We start from the raw sequence: 22,414 nt of genomic DNA, 5'->3' as shown, positions 1-22,414 counted from the left end.
GTGGGACAGAGCGTACGATAATGTACATGGCGGTCTCACGGGCCTGGATGGATGAGCTGCTTATCATGGTATAAGTCGTATAACTCTACGTGCTCTAAGAACACTTGAGTGTGGCGGACCATCTCTCTCTGACTGGCCCATCCATCCTGGCCGTCCAGAGGAGCACTCATTAACACAGCAGGCCTGCCTCTCATTCCTCTGGCAGGAGAGGGGTGTCAGAGGTCTGGATGACAGGAATATCCACTGACGACATGCCATCCGTCACAACTGTGTGTGTGTGTGTGTGTGTGTGTGCGTGTGTGCGTGTGCGCGTGTGTGTGTGTGTGCGCGTGCGTGCGCCCATCTGTGTGTTACAAAAGAAACTGTGAGTCAGACACATAAGCTTTGTACCATATCGTCTCTGTCGGGTGGAAACCTCATAATTATGTCCAAAACTGTTACTTTTCCCACAAGTAGCTTCGCGCCACGTTTCGGGCTTGCAGATCTGCTACTTTTGATGCTTTTGTGTGACGTTGTAGTATGATCACGTAGGGCATTAATTTACGAAAAAACTCAAAAAGTTAGAATATGGAGATTAGAGGTTTTTGCCTGCTAACAATATACTGTATATACATTATATATACAGTATATTGTATATACATGCATTATGAAAGCTGAAGTGAGTCACTTACAGGCTATATAAACACTACTATATGCGCGTATGTGTGGTGAGTCAGTGTGCGCCAATGTGTTTGTAAAACAATCAGGAACAAATTACACAGGCCTTATTAGAAACTGGACCACTACAATTCACTTTGTGTACACACGTTCAGAGCTAATTTAACAGTCATGGGTCATCAATATGTCCATACACGGACAAATGTGTCCGTGGCAAATATAGACTTTTTACATAACATTATAATGTTCTTATTTTGATCATAAGACCCTATTACTGAATGTCAGTCTCCAGGTTTTCTTCAGAATATGTATGACACTGATTTACTATGACACTATGCATGCCACATTAGGAGTCCACTGGTACAGACTTTTTAGACTTTTCAAGGACCCCCATAACTCTTTTGGTTCCATTTGTACACTCTCAGAGTTACAGACCTGTAATGGTCCCTTTGGACCACCTTCAAAGAACCCAGAAGTAGGTCCCTCTCAACTCGCTTTGAGAACCACTGCGCTAGTATACATTTAGGGCTGGCTCTTTGTGTGTTTCTGGTAACATAATTGTCCGCTCATTTGTATGTCCATGGCAAAAATATATCATTTTCACAAAAATGTCCACTGCAAGCCATCATGCCGATGACCCCTGGAGCTAAAGTAACACTGCCTATTTTTCTGGGTATAGGCCTGAAATTGTTGGTATGTGTCGGCGTGTTGCTTGTAGCCAGTCGACAGAGGGGAGACAAGCAGTCTTTGATACATGAAGTTAGCTCTGCCTTTAATCAGAACATCTAGTCCCAGCTGGCGCTCTTCAATAAAAGATTACGCTCTACTTTCAACTTGTCATCTGCGCTCATTACGGAATTTAATTTTCCAAATCCCATTTTCCGTTCAAATAAACTATTATACCAGAGCTTTTAAGAGGGCTTTGTGTTATGTGTGTACATTTGTGCATCCCCCCACTGCACATGTCCACGTGCTTGTTTGTGTGCACTGTATGTATGTGTGTGCAGTGCACACGCACGCAAACACGTGCACTAGTCGAGCAGCCGTTGGCTTGATCTCCTCCTCCTCCTCCTCCTCCTCAGAGCCGAGATGAAGCGTCCACACACCCATTCTCAATCTGCCGTACAGCCGAGTCGAGACGAGTGGTCGGCCTCCTCCCCTCCATCAGGGTGGGAAAATGACTGTGGGCAGGTGCCTCCGCTCGTCTGCTCAGCTGGAACTCTCCCCCCTGGTCGCTGGCCAAATATTGATCTGGTAGTTAGAGACCAACTGTTGTGATCAAATTATCATGTGGTGGCTGATGTAAGTCAATCACATAAATGCACAGAGTGCTTGAATGAACCCGGGCACAGTGGAAACAATTGAATATGTGTGGGGCACTATAGTCTTTTATAATGGGGTTTGTGTTGTCGCGGAACAGTTGTATGGAAAAGTCAAGGAATTTGTGACATTGTGTTGTCCAGATTTTTATTTTTTTTGCAAACCATGGGGGGAAGAAAATATGTTTTTATTGTCCATTATACAGTAAGTGTAAAGGTGAGTTGGGCTGTCAAGTCATATTCTCCTGTGAAAAGATTCATAAACGCCTGTACAGATTTGTGATCCTATTCACTGAATGGAATCAACTTAAAAAAAAACAAAAAACGAATTCAGATCTACATTTGAACTATATTCAGTTTAAATGTAGATTTTTTGAATATTTAACATATAACATTTTCTTATTTACACATGGACCGAAAAGGATATATTTGAACATCTGTCCTGGTTCGCAGATGGAAATATCCAGTTAAGGAAAATTAAACTTCCATTTGGTAGGGTAAACTTGTCGTTCAGATGGCTTTCGCTTCAGCAGACAATCCCATCCTTTTGACTCTGGACCTCGTGTTCAGTACAATACAAAATAACTGTACCTTCACCTTTGCCCCACTGTAATGTACTTCAAACATATCTGCATACGAATGCGACGGTAGCCGATGGTTTCCGTGACTGGCCCCACTGTAACTCCTAGTCCAAGCTGCTCTGTGAAGGCTCATAGGCAGCGTGATTTAGTTTTTCCAGTTGCTGGAGGTTAAACTGTAGGCAGTAGGTTTTATCTCACACATTACCATTATGGTAATAATGTGTGTTTGACTATGATTTAATCATGCATTTTACCTAATTTATAGGGACCCTATTTTGACATTGAGGGGAGCCTGCTTGGGTTTCTGACCTCAGGGTAGAGAGAGCCTCCGTCAGACTACAGAATATTGCTGGTGACACGGTCAGACTAGCATCATTTCTATTACATTGAATAGGTTTGTACCAGGACAGTTTTTAATTTCCCCAATACTACCCAATCTATTTTATCCTGATGGTAATTCTATATATAATTTATTAAGTTAACATTTATATAAGCAATAATGGTAATGAAAGAATACGTTTTGTTGTATGCTGAATTTGTAGATTTGACGTCTAACTCTTCTCACCCTCTGTATCAGAGCAATTTTTTCATTTTATTTAAATTACTTCACTCGTTTATTTTATCTCAACTGTCCCATGAATATTTTAATTCTGTTGCTGATTTTCATCATGTGACCTTGACTTTTTTTCTTTCTCTTTGCATTTAGTAGTTTTTTGTAGCCCTGCGTTTTGTTTTCTACCTGCAGTTGTTTAAAAAAAATCATTGCCTTGGCAGTGCTTTTAATTACTTATATAATAACTAATCAACCTATGCCAGAGCCTGCTTCAGCCATTCATTTATTGTGTAAATTCAGCATTAGGAGTTACTGTTCTTCGTTTGTTCATCTTGGTTTTTCAGGAGTACAACATCCATGGCTGGTGGGTCGGCGAGATCAACGGCACCGTGGGGATTGTCCCCAAGGACTTCCTTCACCCCGCCTACATCCTCTGAGCTCCAACAGGTACCCAGGCACTCTCTTATCATCACCATTATGGACCATTACCGTGGCCCTAATACACAGAAACGGTCCCCCTGGTGCTCATCCAGATTGCCATTGAGGTATATTCAGCCGTTGACCTGCCATTTATGGCATCTGGTGGCTGGAAGAAGTACTGCAAAAAGCCATCCAAACGGTGGAATTGGCGACGCTCGAGAATGAATATGTGTAACAAAAGCATGATTGCAGCGTCAGTTGTCCTATTTAAGAAAATGATTCCCTAATACGGTTAGATAGGCACGGCCTTGAATGAATACTGAATTATTTATGCAGGTTTTCCCTGATAGCGTGCTCCTGTTTTCTCCCACAGAGTTGCCGGAGACACATCTGCCCTGGACTTTAACGCTGATAAGAGAACAGACTTGTCAGATCTTTTGTAGGCTGAGAAAAAAAGACTCACTAAGATTGTGTATCTTATAAACTACACTACACTTGTCGTACAACTGTGTTGCTCACCGAAATTATTTTTCAATCATTTCTTTTCAGCGAGTGTCACCGTCATCCAAGTGAATTCGTTTTGGTCATTAGTTCATGTCACCTAACAACAATGCAGACATTAATATGTCAATTAAATGAAGTGTCATAATATATAAAATAATGTGTTACAGCGAAAGTGTAAAGTGTACTGCAAATGTTCAGTTAATGCAGCTGTAGTTTCATTGCTGGCACAGATCAAATAAACTGCTGTGTACAATGTGAAAAACGTTTCAAATGACATATATTGTCTCGCGTAACATGACATTCCCGATGAGTGCAATAACATTCACTGCTGTTGACAAGAGTTTCTCCAATGAAATTCAGTGTTTTTCCAAATCATTCCTAACCACTAGGTAGCAAGCATGCTCCAAGAAAGGTGTGTTGGGAATTGGGAAATGCCAAAGTGTCTGCCATTCAAAAGTACTGAAATAGACAAAACACATGCAAAAAGACTGCTGAGAAAAGCCATTTATTTGAAATTAAATTAAAACCCATTTTTAACAGATGTGTAGTCTGCATGACGTAGTCTCCGGGGTTTGTCTCATTGCCCTTGTAGATCCTCATTAGAAAATAATATCTTGCCTTTCTCCTCTCAAAGTTTACGTTTTAAATATTTCTTTTATAAAGAATTCCTTTTAAAAAACAACTCCCATGTTTAACAAAAGGTGGGCCATTAAAATGCAGAAAATAAAAAGCAGACCCCAGAATAAGTGCGTTGGGGTTCTACAGTTGTGTTCGACAGTGTACTAACTGGTCAGGCATAATGAAACTTTCAGTAGACAATTACGTACAACAAATCTGTTTAAAATTGCTAGGCTGTCCATAAAAACAACAAAAAAAGGAAACATCTAAAGGCTCAGTTCCGTATGACATGGAACTATAAAACTTTGTGTCCCTTTTTAAAAGCAGTGCATTCAAACTATTGGAAAAACACCAGCAGAATTAGCATGTCGCAATATAGGAGTCAAACACCCGAGATGAGATTTTAACAGACAATTTAGGCTTTAGCTACTGTATGAAGACGTTCATCTCAGAGATCATTGTCTGGCTAGCTGAACATGCAGAGCTTGAGGTTTAAATGAAATGAAAAAGGTTTAACCTTGACCTATGGTTTGAGGTCAAGATAACTGCTGTTCATGTTGACTGCCTCTCCTCTAAAAACATGCTATATTTATTTTTTTCCTGAACATTAGCAGTGTAACGGTTAATAACAATTAACTGTTCATAACAATTGATTAATAATCTATTAATACTTTGGGCATGTCATTATAGGTGAAAAGTTCAAAGAAATGTAAAACAAAATTCAGATATACTGAAAATAACCAATCTACAAGCTCACGATGCTTGTAGATTTGACATTTTTGATTATTTGAATAATTGAATTGTTTTCCCTGTTCTTCACTATAAATTAATAAAATGCTTAGCCAACTGCCATAGCTTAGGTAAAGTGAAATTATATTTGCATATAAATAGAGATGTGTTGCAATGGCTTACATTATCATATGTCATGTATGGTTAGAAGTTTTTAGTTTTTTTGTGGCTATATAAATCCTTCATAGAACACATACATGTTTGTGAACTTGAGCGCCCTCTGCTGTTCAATTGTTAAGATTTGTGCTGCTGGATATGTATATGTGCTTATCTATGAAGACCTTTGTTAAAAGAAATATGACATGATACACCATTTTAAAGGATGACAACTTGAGTCCGAATTGGTAAAACACTAGTGTTTGACTGGTTACTCTATTTATTAAAACTACAGACTGATGAACTTCAAGCCAGAACTAGTTTTCAAAATGAATATACTTTAGGAATAAAACGTAAACGTGCTGTGCGTGTGTAGCTGGGAACATGAGCTAATGTATCTTTGGGTAAAAGGACAACCCCACTATTCATTGTTGAAGCTCAGTGAGCGTGCAGCAGCCCTGAGAGCTCTACTCTTCCACGCTTGACAGTGTAGTTTGACATTCAGCTTCCCCATCGTGGCTCTCCTCTACACACAGCGAGGACAACAAGGTAACCTGCTCTGTGAGTTCACTGTTGGCTGATTCAGCCAAAGCGCCACACTCTATCATATCCAAGTCACTGCTTGTGGTAAAGTCCTTGCCATCTACAGACCCAGAGCACTCTGGTTCCAGAGATTGAGGCAAGCTACCGACGGTGGTTGTGTATGCAATTTCACAATCCTCCTCCCAGGTATCAATCACCTCTGAATTGTGTTCTCTCTGCCCAGTGTCTCCATTCATTTGTAAATCTAAAATACCCTTGTTGGAGACCTCTGCCTCTGAGCAGTGGCTTTTCTCTTCAGGATTAGCCTCCTTGAAGCCGTTTGCCTTCTGCGAAGTTGTCTCTTCCTCGTCGTGAATGTCAGCGTCATCATCCTCACTGACTTCGGCAATATCGGACGATGAAGATGAGCAGTTGTCTATGTCGTTGTCTTCCTGCTCGCTAGTATCAAACGCATCAACTTCCTGTTGTGCTTGGTCCGATGAAGTACCGGTTTCTCGGCTGGCGTTGGCAGCATCGCCTCCCACCGCTTGACCGGCGTTCACATTGTGCTCTTGCTCGGGGGTGGCCTCAGGCTTCAGTACTAGTGTCTCATTTGGACAGTCCAGTTTGCAACTCTCTTTTTCACCTGGATCTGTTGGTCCGTCTCTACTCGAAGCTTCCTCTTGACAATGGACGTCTGGCACCTGGTCCTCAGAGCCGCTAGCATGTTCTAGCACAACATCCTCAGAGATGATGTGTTCTACAAGTTTCTCCTCAGCAGTGAGATGTTCAACAACCTGTTCGGCAGGGATGATATGACCTTCTAGAATCTGTTCAATAGAGCTGACATATGGATCTTGAATTGTCTCCTCAGAGCTGACAAGGGTTTTATGAACATTTTTGTTATGGCTGCCATCTTCTAGAACGTCCTCAAAGCTAACATGTTCTAGACCCTGTTCCGTAGAGCTAACATTATGTTCTAGAATGTCTGACTCTTGACTGTCATTATCAACAGCAGCTTCTCCAAGACTATTTATTTGACCTACTTCTTCCTGGGAGTCCAAATGAGGGACACTCATGCTGGAAACTGTCTCTTTGCCTGTGTCTGGCATCCTATCACTCTCTGTTATTGTACAGTCCTCCTCAATCATGCTCTCCAACTCCTCCCCGCAGTTGACCTCAAAGCCAGTCCCCATAGGCGAGTGCACCTCTACCGGAGTCTGTATTTGACAGCCCCGCTGTTCTACTGGGATGAGTCTCTCAGAGGCTGAGCTTTCCTGGTTGTCCCCCACAAAAAAGGTCACAGATACTGGGCTGTGTTTCTCCACGACAGCCTCTAGGTGGTCGTCCTTCTGGAAGACTTTCAGGGAGGACAGCTCAGCGGGACAGAACTGTAACTCCACTGTGTCTGCATCATGGATCTCCAACAGGGCGTCGCTGTGGACAGGGTCAGGGTCACTGCAAGGGAGTAACTCAGGGTTGGATGTCTCTTTAGGTAGATGAGGAGCTGGGCTGTGGAAGGAAAACAGACAACAGAATATTTACTAAACTCGTGCGATTATAGACTGGGAAGGAGCTGCTAGATCCAATGAATGTAAGGTTCCAATGCAAATCACAGCGCAACTACTAAAATCATTATAAAAGCAGTATAATATGCAGTTTGAGGTCCACTCAATTCAAAGTGTAAATTTAAATTGTAAATAGATTAATATCAGATTTTTAACACCATTTATTGAAATAATTCAAACAAACTGAGCCCCAAGCCTAGTGGTTAACAAAAATAATTGACTCTGAAATATGACCTTCCAGATGAGGACTTCATAAATTCTAACAATGCCAACCGAGAGCTGGTTAACAGTTACAGCTGCTCCTTGTTCCTCAAGTCTCCCTAAAATCTACAGGTAACTAGTATAGGCTCCATGTCTCTTCATCCCTTCGACGTACCTCTCCATGGACTCATAAGAAACTGTCAAACTGGGCTCCTTGACGGAGTCGTCGTCCTCCTGAGCCTGAGCGTAGCCCCGGTTGGATGAGGCATAGGTGAGGATGGCGTCTGTCACCGTGTATGGGGTGTGGCCCTGCACGCAGTCCAGGATGTGACCCACAGGCAGCTGGGTCTGCAGGAAGAGGTGGAGCTGGCTGTCTGACAGACATACTGTCATGTGCAGCACTCTGTGGGGAAGTGAATACACACACAAGACAGGTCTTTTTTTATTAAAATACTCAGGAGACACGTAGAAATAAGCAAACCCTTCCACACACACACGGGATAAGGAATCACAAGACTCTAACAGGACACTTATGTGTCACAACCAGTGTTGGGCAAGTTACTTTAAATGAGTAACTAGTTATCGTTAATAGTTTTCAAAAAGTAAATTAGTTGCTAGTTACTGTACTATTGCGTTACTTTGTTTTTGCTTCAATATAATGTAGACATTTTCAGGTTGCTGCGGCACAAGATGGCAACTCATCTATTGTAGCTCGCTATGATGAAAACTAGTAGATATAGTAATCATGTCTTCAACAACATACCTTGAAATCAAGGTCAGTCAGAACTACAGGCATCTGTTGCATACGGGGACTAACTTTCCTTTTTTGATACGATACAGAAAAAAAGTAAGAATTCAGGAGCCGATCACCGCCTTCAGCCCTATTTAACACCAGTCACTCACAAATGACCTAAAGCTGCAGCGAGCAGAGGGGGCGGTCACAGAAGGAGCCTAGTGTTAGTGTAAATAATCATAATAAATAGTAGATGGATAAGAGTGGACAGATCATAATAAACTTTAACCACTTGAACCCCAGCATCCAAATTCTGGGGGAGAACATTCACCAAAAATAGCTGATCTACAAGCTCAGAACACTTGTAGATCAGGTGTTTGGTGTAGAGGTAAAAAAGAGCGCACCAAGTATAAATGGAACTCATGTCCAGTTTACTAAGTATAAAGGGTTAATGTTCTGAAGTCGTCTGCTATTTTCACATAATGTAACAAGTAACGCCCATTCAAATGTCAGTAGCAATGTTACCAAATTGGAAAGAGTAACTCGTTAAGTTACCGCAAAAAGTATTTGTGTTACACTAACGCCTCCCAAAACTGGTCACAACACCAATGTTGACAGCAGATATAAAATTGTGGACTGTGATAATGGTTGTAGAGGAGGAACTCACTTGTCCAGGAAGATTTGAAGACCTTTCCTTCTCTTTTCCAGGAAGTCCTCGTTGCTGAAGGAGAACAGCGACTTGCCAGGCAGATCTGGGACCGGTCTAGATGACATAATACAGTACGAAACAGATGAAAGATGCATAATGTTACATACATGTTGCATAATGCATCGTGTTAATTGCCATGAACATTAAATGTACAGAAATGTGTGTTGATGGCATTAATGCGGATGTGTGCCTGTGTTTACATTCACTTCCCTGTTCTATCTCTGTAGCACTTGTAGGGTTAATCTCAGTAAAGAACAAACACTTAAGCATGGGTCAACGACCGCTTCATATTGTGCAGATTTACAAACTTACACCAAGCCAGAATTCTTCTGCAGCTTCCTCTTGAGCCAGACAAACTCGCTGTAGCGCCGACGCACGCAAGACGTCTTGGCCGTGAAGGCTTTACTGTTGGTCTGGGAGGAAAAGAAAGAGCAAAGACTGTGTTACTGCTGATGAATACCATGTCCTATGAATATAGAACCAAATTGCAGAGTAACGATTTGAAATGGTTCCAGTATTTTAAAACACATTTGTCATTCTATGACCAACTTGGTCATTGGAAAGTATCACATGGTCAACCTGCATGACCCAAACCCATGACCCATGCATACAATTGTCACCCTCAAAGCAGAGTTGCTACAACAAACTGTGACACCATCCAGACATTGTTGTGCAACAAGCAACCTTTTGGGAAGCTATAATCAATCACTCACGTTGAAGGAATCACATTGTAGGGTAGACGAACAAATTCCATTCAGGGACAGATAAACGCGGGTTTCAGCATCATATTTGTCTGGATTACAATCAAACAACGAACCTGAATCCATCCCAGTTACGGTGGGAGGGAAAAGTCACAATAGGTATGGAGATATACAGTAGATGAAGAATAATAATACATGCACTGCACTAGATACCTTTATTTAGACCAAAATCAATACATATTTTATTTCATGACTAAGCCAGAAACTGTAGTGCTCGGAGATGGATCTTCATAGAATTTTGATTGGTTTGTGATGCTTTAGATTTGATAAATGAAACTGCTTACTATGCTTGAGAAAGGACAAAGTGAAGGAAGGTTGTAAATCAAAGCAATGCACAACATATTAGACAAGGTAAAAAAAAAAAAAAAAACATTGCAGCTGCGAGACAAACATGAGAAGAATGGGAAAATTCATGTTCTGAATGGCCTTTGCTCTCCAAAAAGGTCAAAACAGGGTTACGTTGAGATAACAAGAGCCACTGGGTTTAGACTAGTTTAGAAGGCCAACAGAACAGCAAAGAGTCCCGTTGTGACTTGTCTGATTTATGGTCTTGATCACTTTAAGTATAACTAGTTGATGTTAACTCTGTGGTTCCATTCTCAGAGAGACGAGTGTCTCGTATCAAGCCAAATTGTACTGTCGCTTGCTGATAGTAACTGATTTCCAACAAACGGTGCGGTCAAATTGGACGTCACTTCAGTGATAACTGACATAATATCTCAAGAGTTGGCAGTTGGTCTATCTTTACCCTTTGTTTATCACTGACTCACCGGCTCATTGGACTGAGCAGGAGCACATAACCTGCATCATGCAAGTCCCATGGAAACGACATGAAAACAAAAACGATGAAATGTGGTCATGTGCTTAGCTAATTTCATGACTCACACCAAAACAGTGTCTAGTAGGCAATGAGCCGTACTGCTGCTGACACAGCGATCCCAACTACAGAAGACAACAAGTCAAACTCTGCCATAGAGGAAACCACAAGGTCAGGACGGACCCAAAGGTGGGTTGTTGAAAAAACATTCACATGCACTTGGTATCGGCAGCTTTAATTGTTGGTGTCTTTATCGAGTCCCATGAATGTAAATTAGACTAGTCTATGTAGAATAGTGCAGCCTTAAAGGTGGATCATTCTGTCTAGGTTAAAAACTACAGCAGAATAAAAACATGCATGCTGCAGAACAAACTACAAAATCAGCCTAGGATGTCACGCCCCTTCAAGAAACATTTTTTTTATGACACAGAAAACATATTTTTACACTCATTTTATGCCAAATGAAGGACCACTTAAAACTCTCAAGCCAGCCAATTACAGCGGCTTTGATTAGCAACAAATGGACACAATTCCACTAAAAGCTGTGTACTCATTCATTGAAGCAAGCAATACATCTTTGTAAGTCTGATGAGGAAATGAAAAGTTGTTACTTACATGAAAAAATATCTTGTAATCCACGTGTGAATTCCAAGAACCTTCATTCTGAACCCGAGGGTCTTGGACCCGGACGGCAACAAACTCCTAGAGGAGAAAAATAATTTCCTACTGAATCATACAAACCAAACTGTGTGTGTGTGTGTGTGTGTGTACTAGTATTATATAAATCTCTGTATGAAATCTATGTTACTGCTCTAATACCTGTGCTGAAGGAATTCCCATAAGGTAAATAATACACAATTTACACAATTATAGTTACTTGTACCAATAACAAGTATGTGTTATTATGTGTAATGCTAGGATCTAGTCAGTGTCTTAGAGAGCTAAATTACTGTGGAAGTATGTTACATGCCTCCTTTGTTCTTTGCTTTTTGACCATCAATGTAGGCTTTGACTTCATTTAGGTTAATTTCTCTGTAGGGTATGTGAGCATGCATTTACAGACGATACACTACAAGGCAGAGAATGGCAGATATTTACATCTTCTTTGTGACTCTTGTTCATCCTATCGAAGCCGGGTGCGCTGGACAGGAGACATCTGCAAATCAATAAGAATGAAATAAGGCAATGACCTGCGATCAAAACTCTGTTTTAATTATGCAATGCTGTGCCTGTGACTGACTCAATGTAGACCTTTTCTTTAAAATAAACACTGCAAAACAAACCTAATATTGGCTCAGCCCCTTCTGTGTTTCTATTCTATTTCCTGCGCAAAGTTAAAAGAGCTTTAAGAGCTGTATGAAAAAGAATGGATATCAAAGCAGACCCTTCTTTCTCTGTCATTTTGTTCCAAGAGGTCCAGTAGGCAGAATGTATTATAGCCCAGTTAGATCTAGAGTAGACGGTGGTGTTTGGCAGTAAAGCAAATGTTCTTCATTGTAACCAAGATGATGTAATGGTTGTGAGTGACAAATGTTTGATAACCCCCAAATGGCAATGACATAACTGCTCTCATGCAGCATTTAACTTTTACAGGCTTCTATTTAAAAAGGAATCAGTTTAGCTTGGCACTAGTACAACTTGTACTGTAGCCTACATTAATTTGTATTGTCCTACACTAACTTACAGGAGTATATCATACATTACAGTAGTACAAATATTAATAAATCCAAGGGTGAGTGTTTAGCTTGTATTTGGTTTTAAACCACACTGCCTTCAACAAATGGAGCAACTCCCAGGCAGGTGAAACCAAAACACTGATAAAGCTTCTGTCTACTTGCCAAAGTTACATGGCTTGACTATTAAGCTGATTTATACGGGCTGAAAATTCTGAGAAAATGGCCACCGATCGGATTAAAAAATGATTTATATAATAATGCTTTTTATTGAACAATACGGAAGAAGATACGGGTACTTAGACCCGCACGTTTCAATTGTTACATCCATGGCCGTGGAGAAAGCGCTTTATATTTGAAATCTGAACGTTTATGTAGATGTACGGGTTGTAAATGGAGAAAGTGACAAAACCAGGTTGAAGTTCTGCCATGACTGTCATGATATGACAGTCATGTTTCGGGGCTACTAGCTAGAACATGTACTCATGCTGTACTTAAGTACAGTTTTGAGGTATTTGTTTTACTTTACTGGAGTATTTCAAATACTTTTACTTCTACTCCACTACATTTGAGTGACAAATACTGTACTTTTTACTCCACCACAATTATTTGAACACTTTGTTACTAGTTACTTTGAAGAATTTTTATGTTATTACAAAACATACAACCACATCAACCCATATTGGCTATTTGAAAATAGCCGATCGCTCACAGCTCTGCTATTTTCAAAAGATGTTTATACATGGCGAACTTGTGAAATGGGACATACGGCATAATGAGTACTTTTACTTTTGTTACTTTAAGTATATTTTGAGGCCAATACTTTTGTACTCTTTTACTCAAGTACATTTTGAACACCGGACATTTTACTCGTAACGTGAGTATTTCTACATAGGGGTAATACTTTTACTTATAAAATGTCAGTACGTCTTCCACCACTGCCTACAGTTCACAGATCATATTAATAAAGAAAACGTGTTGTCAAGCTAGAATCAATATCTCCAGTCTACACCCTGGGCTTGGCTAAACAGCAAGCTGGCTTATTACCGGTCAGATTATTTTGACCTGTGTAAATAATTGAGAACATACGAAAAAGGCAACATCAGATGGAGAACAGTGTAATGTGGACCTACTTTCATAAAGCAGATGGTTGCTGTATCCAGACAGGGTCGATCGTTGTAAACAAACGGTCTGTAAATCCACCAGACTTTCCTGCCATTTTGCAAGTCAGGACGATGTGACGTCATACAAAAAGAAACGTCCGTTTCCGGTGTTACACTGAAGTCGGTGACCTGTCGAATTATGTGACTATATTGAAGAACCTGTTTTGAAGTTTCTCCAAATTCGCCGTGAAAATATGTTTCTTTAATGTCAGTAAAAAATAATACAACTAAAATGATTATTATTAGTAGCAGTAGCAGCTAGTATTATTTTAATAATCCCCCTTGCTCTGTCGAATGTGAAAACAGCGACCTCTGAAGTCACAGAATTTGATAGATCACCAGTGTATGTGTAACACGTAATTTTGGGGGGCGCCGTTCATAGAGGTGTAATATAACGGCCGCGTTATGAGGCGTATCTACACTACAGTCTTAATGAGGAAATAGTTAATGAAACGAATTACTTTACAGTTAGAGAAAGAAAGTTTGTTGTAAATAAAGTGATGAACTATAAAGTATCATACAAATGAATATATAAAAATAATTAATAATCTGAACCATTATGTAAATTGGTAAATCGTGTGGCGGGAGTACTACGCGCGTGCTTGCTGTATTTTGGTCGCACGACAGACGGACAGAGCATTAAAGTATCACGTTAATACAGTACCACAATGGAAACAAGCTCATAGGTCATGGTCTTTGACTTCTCTCCATACATGCCAGGCCAGCTGGCCAAGAAGGCCTTGTTGATGCAAAATTATTCAGGATTTTCCAAACATCACAAAAATAGCAGATGTACACACGCTCTCAGTCTCAGCGCGGCACGAAGTGACGCATTGTGAACTTGTATCTGCTGTTTTTGAATAGCCAACATATAAATGGATAAAGTGGTTAAACTGATTGTGACGCTACATTAAATACTTTTGCTGTAGACCCCCCTGGAACCCCCCCCCCCCCCAAGGACCCCACTTTGAGAACCAATTCCCTAACAATACATACCAGGCCTGTGCTATATGTCATCTTCTTGACTCAGGGCAAAAGGTGAACAACATAAGCATAATATTAATTTTTCCTCATCTATCCTTATATTATTCATTAATTGGTGATAGATGTATAGGCCTATTCATTCATACATATTCAATGCTGATATATTTTACATTTATATTTATTGATAGAATACGTTAACTCACGCAGATCTGAGCTGAAGTCTAGTGGTAAGTGTCCAAGTCTATTATAATGGTTATATAATTCATTCGTATGTTGTTGCTGCTATGACACAGGTATAAATTGTTCCTTATGAAGCCTAAACGGAGATAGAGAAGAATGACCAACTTATTAATTAATATCCTACACTTCTTCAATAATAGATTTGATGGTCATGGTAGAACCAACTGACATTCATTTGTGTTGTCGGCCTTATTTTACAGAACCAAGATCACACTGCGGTGACGCTAGCCGCACTTCAGAGAGAGACAGTCGCACTACAGTAAGATCACTGAGGTAGCACACCTGTATTGTGAACTATACCCCCATTCAGAAAAAAACCCACAAAAAAAACATGCATTAATAAATAGCATACAAGTGGTCTAAGGAAGGCCGGCCAATGTTGAGGTTCAATGTGTTTTTAAGAATGTTGATACATCGGTTATTATCACGTATAACTTGTTTACTACAAATACCAAGTGAAAGTCCTACAATTATGCCTGATTATATGCCATTCCTAAAAAAAACTTCCAAAGGAGTTCTGCCTAGTGCCGTTCCAGAATCCAGATCCATTCCGGCCTTCAGTGAGTGCCCGCGCAGGCAGATCTATATACCAAACACAGCATCGCACTGCACCGAATGGTAACGCTATCCAGTCCATCCAGGTGCTGTGAAGTCTGCGAAAGCTGCACTTTCTCGTTCAAGCGGGTTTCGGGTAGCGTTGCCATGTCCACTTATTACAAGCGACTTTGCGCTTGTTTTACTGTAAAGTTACAAATATTTTAGTTGCGGGTTGCGTTGTTTTGGGCTTGAATTGAAATGTAGTTGTTTACCGGTATTTGGGCTGGTTTCCTAATGTTGTTTATAAACCAGTGGTTCTCGAACGTTTTCATGCCAAGGACCCCCAATATTCAAAAATTACCTTTTTTCCTTCCCAAGATGTTTCCCCATTTTTCTTTGCTGAAGAATTGGACAAGCTTGAACTTCTGCTATTTTCAAATAGCCATAGCATAGTCCCTTCTTTTGGGGTTGTTTTCATAGAGCTGATTGCTTATTTCACTCTCAAAATCTGGCAACACTGTGTTTTTTTCTCCCTCTCACACCAGACGACGAAGGGGGCGGTGACAATACATGTAGCTTTTTGTAGACCATAGGTAATTATTTTTTTCATAAGAAATCAGCACAACACATTTGTTTACCAGGCAGATATTTCTGCGTCATTATCATTTTCACATCCCGGTCTATTTATTTTTGACCAATTAATTTAGGTGAGTATCATTCTGTCGTCCCCTCCCACCCAACATGTGTTGTTTCGTTAACGCTAATAATGTTATAACCGTTTGATTGAATGAATGCCGCTGGGCTGATGTTAATATCAGGCATGGGGATGAAAGGCTCATTTGCGCTGAGTTGCACGTAGTGGCCCATACATTACTCACCACTTAACATGCATCTGCATGCTTAAAGCTCAGATATCAACATATGTTATGATGCTCGCTAAGGCTAACGCAACATGGAGGAATGTATGTAGTGGACTGGACGGGGAATACCGAAACGCTGGCCCCAAAACACAGTCGCCCCGGGGCAAATCCGGCGACATGGGAACGGTTGCCACCTGGTATTCCTAAATGTAACCTCAGTAAACTATGCCCAAACCTAACCTTATTCCTAACCGCAACCCCAGTAAATTATGCCTAAACCTAACCTTATTCCTAAATTTAACCTCAGTAAAACTATGCCTAAACCTAACCTTCTTTCTAAATGTAACCTCAGTAAAATGGTGCCAAAACCTAACCTTATTCCTTAACTTAACCTCAGTCAAACTATGCCTAACCCTATTAGTAACCTTATCCTCAGTAAAAACAAATACAAGAAACGCAGGGGGCGAGTGGTCCGCGAAAACAATGGGGGCGAGCGTGTTTTGGGGCGAGTCTTCCGGTTACCAACGGTGTTCGGCTTCGATCCACCCTTTGTCGTGTGGATCTTCTCGGCTTCTCCTATTACTTGTTATCCCGCGTCGTTGGACAATAACGCTATTAATAATGAATAAATACTAACGTATTAACTATTTTTGCAGTTAGTTTGCACAACGAGAATGCAACCGACAGGTGAATTGCGAATGTGAAAGGCTTGGCTGGCAGCAGCTGCTGATGTTATGTTAAATCGTGCATGTCTTCTTGCATTGCACACACACCACAGCCACCAGGTGTTGCAAGCTCCAGAGGCCAGTGGTGGAAAAAGTACTCGCATGGTTTACTTGAGTTAAAGTATCAACAATACTGCAATGTAGAAATACTCTGTTACAAGTAAAAGTCCAGAATTCTAAATGTACTTGAGTAAAAGTACAAAAGTATTGGTATAAAAATGTACTTAAAAGTACCAAAAGTAGAAAGTACTCATTATGCAGAATGTCCCATTTCACAAGGTTTCATTTTAAAAATTTTATTTTTTAAATAGCAGATCTATGGAAATGGAAGATGTTGTTGCCATGGTCATGCTTCAGCCCATTCTTGGACGTTTATGTTATGTAACAACCCGGCGTCATCTAAACTTATTATTATACAGTTGTCAGTACATCCCATATATTTAGCACCTGCAAGAGAGACCCAATGAGTGTGTACACAGTGCCCAGATGATGGCACATGTGTAACTTTTTGAGGCACTGTAGGTTAACAATATTGGGGGGGGGGGCACTAGTAATTAAAAAGTGGGACAAAATGTATACAGAATACCTAATGGCTGTAAATAAAATAAACAGTCTTACCTGGCATATTTGCTGATCCATACTGCCTCAAGATGTTGCCCATGTATAATTTGCAATAAATCCCATTCTCTCTAACGCTGTTTTCTCCTCTCTACCTCATTGATTCCTGGTTGCTTCCACCATGCTACGATCTTGACGTTGACCAGGAACCTGCTGGTCCCAAGGTCTACCCGATGAGTATGAGCCTGACTACAGAATCCGCTAGCGATGCCCCCCCTGTCACAGAAGGTTTCTTATATCATTATTTCCCCAAATATAATTTTCTGTGTATAACTTGTCCTTGCTTGGTTGGTTGTTTCTTTCATATTCTGTAAGTCAAGAAAAGAGTCATGTACTGTATGCGTATTGACGGAGTCAACAGTGGTTGAAGTATCTGTGATCCTTTTGAAATGCTGCACACAGTGCTGCTCAGCACTGTGGTTTACTTCGTTCATTTGTGAGCCAGATGAAGTAAAGCCTTCGTCACAGGACGGCATGTCACTCACTGAAATGAACTGACACATCAGTTACTTTTGGTGAGCGAAACAGCTGTGCAACAAAGCATTAATTAGGGTTTAATCCTAGCTAGTCAGCTATTGAGTTGTAACACCTGCGGACATTAAAGAGCTTTGAGTTCACCGTGATAGTAACCGTCTACTACTCCTTAACACCTGCCTCAACAGAAGCAGCTCCCAGCCAGTCGGACAGCAAGATAACGTCTTCACCTGAGAAGGAAAAGAAGGCAGAAGACCCTGTGGTGGCAGCAGCAGCACCACCAGCAGCAGCAGCAGCACCACCAGCAGCACCAGCAGCAGCAGAACCAGCAGCAGCAGCAGCAACAGCAGCACCACCACCACCAGCAGCAGCAGAGGAGGAGGAGGAGGAGGAAGAATATGTGGTGGAGAAGGTCCTGAATCGACGAGTGGTCAAAGGGAGGGTGGAATACCTCCTCAAGTGGAAAGGCTTCTCTGAGTGAGTTTTTTAATGACACGTCTTGTACGAAAATGACAGTACGGCTTGAAGGAGACTGTAGCTTTGCAGTATTAGGGTTAGGGTTAGGGTTAGTTTATATATGCCAGGGGGCATGACAACAAATAAAATGACTGAAAACAAATACAATTATACATTTGTATTTGTTTTTGAAAAGCATAGCCTGGCTGTGAATGTATTTTCTTTGTTGTTGTTGTTTTTATTCATGTTCTATACATGCTTCCATTTACAAGTGTGAACAGAAACACTTTAACACTTTAAACTAAGTTGATAAGGCATAATATCTTGTTGCCATGATCACACTTCTCTCGCGCCTACTGTAGGACTAAGACAGTTGTGTCCTTCACTTTCATATTATTTAGTACATGACAAACCCGGCAACAAACAATGCTAAAAGTATGGTTCTTGTGATGCATCCGTCCCAAGTCAGATGCATCCTTTCCTCTCCCTTCTTCCCACCACTTACCACTTCATTCCATCTTTTAAAGCTGAAATGCCATTCAAATGTAAATCCAGGTAGTGTTTCAACAAGTGGCCAACTCAATCTGTGCATGCGGTAATATAGAACTTTTCACTTAAACCGTCTGTATTTCTGTCTCTTCCAGAGAGGATAACACGTGGGAGCCTGATGACAATTTGGACTGTCCAGACCTGATAGCGGAGTTCCTGCAGTCCCAGAAATCAGCCCACGAGGGCAAGAGGAAGGCTGACGGGGACAAAGATGATAGTAAATCAAAGAAAAAAAAAGATGATGTGAGTCGTGTTACTTTGCTCCTTTTTTAGTGTGTAAATGTTTGCTACTACATCAGTAGCCTGGGCAGCATACCTTTTCGGGTCTATGATCCGGTCGGGAGCGGAAGTAACCCTACGTCACCAGGCGCGTCATCCGCGTCATTAGGTGGCCGGATGGGCAGATCCGGAAAGACTTCACCCCAAAATAGGTCCGTCCTAATAAAATCCTTGATGCTGCGTAGTTTAGCTTATTTTTTAAATATAAATGTGAGTGTACTTTCCGGAGACTATTTAGCGTCTGTATTATCCCACGGGGAAATTCTATTCCATTTAAATAGGGATTGGGGAACCAAAACAAAGCGGCACTGCAAAACCGGATGGGCAAAATCCGGAAAGAGAATTATTTTTTTTATTTTTTTTCTCAGTAGGCGTGGCCTAGACCGGATCACATGGGTCTTTAATAACGCATACCAGGCTTTCCTCCGAGGTGGAAAGACTGGTGACGCGAGGTTACTACATCAGTGGTTCTTAACTAAGGTCCAAGGGAACCATCAAGCGCACCTTCCACAAAGAACAGAGCCATCAGAACATTTTAATGGAAAAAAGATTCTTCCTGCAGTTCCATTTTCTTTACCATGTCCTGTATAGCGGTGGTTCTCAACCCTTTTAGGCAGCGACCCCCAAAATAGTCATATTTGAACCCACCCTGACAAGCACTTGGAATTGTAGGAGTTGAGGCATTACATTTAGTTTGACTCGGTTCCACAGATAAATGTTGTGAAAATAGCCGATCTACAAGCTCTCAACGCCTCGAACGCGAGGCGTTGATCAGCTGTTTTCACAATTTTTGCCTCTTATATTATTTGACAATTTGGCCAATGTTTGACCAGTTTTTATAGTATAGTTTGTTGATTACTTTTGACGCAGTAATGGTCTTTTTCATTTTTTGGGGGTATTGAAAAGATCTTAAAAGTCTTTAAATTGTCACTTCACTGTCATCTGGGGACCCCCCTAAAATCATGTGGTTCCCCTCCTGGGGGTCCCGAACCCACAGTTTGACAACCACTGCTGTATAGGAATGATTCTTTGAAATTAGTTACCAAATGTTAACCACTTTAAGCCGTATTAAACACTTTTAACATCTACTCAGGCTTTTGTATGCACCCCAGACAGGGGTTCAATATTTAGATATTGACATTCATTTTATCACAAATTTAAGCTGATTTGCGTCGAAGTCAATCTTTTTATGTACAATACATAGATAAAAATAAAAAAGATCATGGCAGAACATTTCATAGACCCGGGGCCTTTATTAGTATTCATTAAAGGAGGAGTTCACCCAAAAAATGACTTATTTTCTATCAATTACACACCCCATGAAGCCTTGATTTCATGGATTTATTTTTGTTTTTGTGGCATTCCTAAGACAATAATTTGATTATAATAAATTTGTCCCCATTGATTCCGGTAGGAGACACAAATGCATTTGTGTCTCCTACCGGAATCAATGGGGCTAAATTTATTATAATCAAATAATAAAGGAAGGAATGCGACAAAAACAAAAATGAATCCATGAATTCAAGGCTCCATGGGGTGAGTAATCAATAGAAAAAAAGTCGTTTTGGGGGTGAACTACTCCTTTAAGTTTAGAGCGTTTGTTCAGTAATGGATCTCCTCGTCTCTCCAGCTCTTTTGTAAACATAAAATACATTTTCAAGTGGGTTGCCAATTTCATCCAATCAGGAGAGAGAACCCATTTATCAGCTTACATTTTATAGTGTTCCAGTTCTAATTTGTTTAGCTCATTTATTTGTGTATCAGTTGTTTATCATGTTTTTGTATACCTGAAAACTTATTTTCTGTTTACTAAAGTGGTGGTGAGCCAGGGAGATGCCTTTTACTGAACAAACACTGTAGGTAATAATTACTATCAGAATATAGAGCTATTTAACACTTATTTTAGGAAAGAATATCACTTACACCGCTTTTCTGATGGGATTGGGATCTCCATTGACTCAAAATTGTACCTTGTTTTTCAGACTGAGAAATTAAGGGGTTTCTCTAGAGCTCTGGATCCTGAGAGGATCATCGGGGCCACAGATTCCACAGGAGAACTCATGTTCCTCATGAAATGGTTTGCATTTGACTTTTAACTGGTTTTAATTCCTGGCATCTATCAAATTACATGTCAGTGTATAAATGAGTTCAGCAATTATGTATAAAGTATAACTAATTACACACAGATCTACCCTCTGTGAAATAAAATAAAAAGTCTCACACCATGTTATGTAAATTCATATATTTCCCTCAGTTCAGTATGCGTGTGTTTTGTGTTGTCCCTGTAGGAAGAATTCTGATGAAGCGGACCTTGTACCAGCTAAGGAGGCGAATGTGAAGTGTCCACAGGTGGTCATTACTTTCTATGAGGAGCGACTCACTTGGCACTCGTACCCAACCGAAGAAGAAAAGAAGGATGACAAGAACTAACCCAGGGCTCAGGGGGGAGGGGCAAGAGAGAAAAGGTAGTTTTGAAAAACCTTAACATTGTAGTTTCACCAAGCGTTTAGGCAGAAGCAAGCAAGACAACATCGGACTTCTTTGTCTTTTTGGCTTACTCATCTGACTCAACTTTTACCTGCATATGATCAAGTGTATACTGTAGGTTTGCTCGAAGAAATCCCACTCTGTGGAAATCATAAAACGCTCATTTTCTAAATGTCCTCTTCAATGAAGGTCATTTGGATTACTGTAAGATCCTTTTTATTCTCCATAGTACTTGGTCCAGAGGTCCGGGTCATTTTGCCAATTGCATTTTATTGTAGAGACGTGTTTTCATTTCTCACATCTGTGCCATTTTGTATTTTTAAAAGTTAAGTGGTCTGATGGTTTGATGAGCTATGCCCATCATTGCTTTGTTTTGTTGGTATGGTGTTTGACATCTATTCAATTATTCCATTTGCTTTACTCTTTACAATCTTAGTGTAGTAGTGTTTTTCATAAACAGGTCTTGCTTGTCTGTTTTGGAGAATAAACCACTTTTTGTTAGTGTTGTCTCATTCTTGCAT

At 40.5% G+C, this 22,414-nt stretch overlaps 3 protein-coding genes across 4 annotated transcripts in view; 2 read left to right on the top strand and 1 right to left on the bottom strand.

Annotated features, from left to right (window-relative positions):
- Positions 1-11,930, top strand: part of skap1 (src kinase associated phosphoprotein 1) — a 49,923-nt gene extending 37,993 nt beyond the window's left edge. Inside the window, exons 12-13 of one of the 2 annotated variants that reach the window (XM_080455473.1) lie at positions 3,455-3,557; positions 9,270-11,930. In XM_080455473.1, the coding sequence (XP_080311599.1) occupies positions 3,455-3,547 (93 nt within the window). In that variant the 3' untranslated portion in view covers positions 3,548-3,557; positions 9,270-11,930. Of the gene's footprint in view, positions 1-3,454; positions 3,558-3,903; positions 5,505-9,269 lie in introns of those variants that run through there. The other variant, XM_080455472.1, reaches the window with a different exon arrangement.
- Positions 5,642-13,759, bottom strand: snx11 (sorting nexin 11). The gene is made up of 7 exons (XM_080455463.1): positions 13,655-13,759; positions 11,947-12,004; positions 11,464-11,550; positions 9,583-9,683; positions 9,229-9,324; positions 8,004-8,231; positions 5,642-7,571 (listed from the first exon to the last, which is right to left on the bottom strand). The coding sequence occupies exons 2-7, from the start codon at positions 11,968-11,970 to the stop codon at positions 6,005-6,007; spliced, it is 2,103 nt and encodes a 700-aa protein (XP_080311589.1). The 5' UTR covers positions 11,971-12,004; positions 13,655-13,759; the 3' UTR covers positions 5,642-6,004.
- Positions 13,760-16,004: 2,245 nt separating this feature from the next.
- Positions 16,005-22,413, top strand: cbx1b (chromobox homolog 1b (HP1 beta homolog Drosophila)). The gene is made up of 6 exons (XM_080454466.1): positions 16,005-16,152; positions 17,795-17,876; positions 18,311-18,599; positions 19,223-19,370; positions 21,389-21,483; positions 21,695-22,413. Exons 2-6 carry the CDS (start codon positions 17,822-17,824, stop codon positions 21,834-21,836), a joined length of 729 nt encoding a protein of 242 aa, XP_080310592.1. The 5' UTR covers positions 16,005-16,152; positions 17,795-17,821; the 3' UTR covers positions 21,837-22,413.
- Position 22,414: the final 1 nt, after the last annotated feature.

This window comes from Gymnoscopelus braueri (assembly GCF_963280865.1).
Source record: "Gymnoscopelus braueri genome assembly, chromosome: 17".
NCBI lineage: Eukaryota > Metazoa > Chordata > Actinopteri > Myctophiformes > Myctophidae > Gymnoscopelus > Gymnoscopelus braueri.
This window is presented reverse-complemented; position numbering and strand designations above follow the sequence as displayed.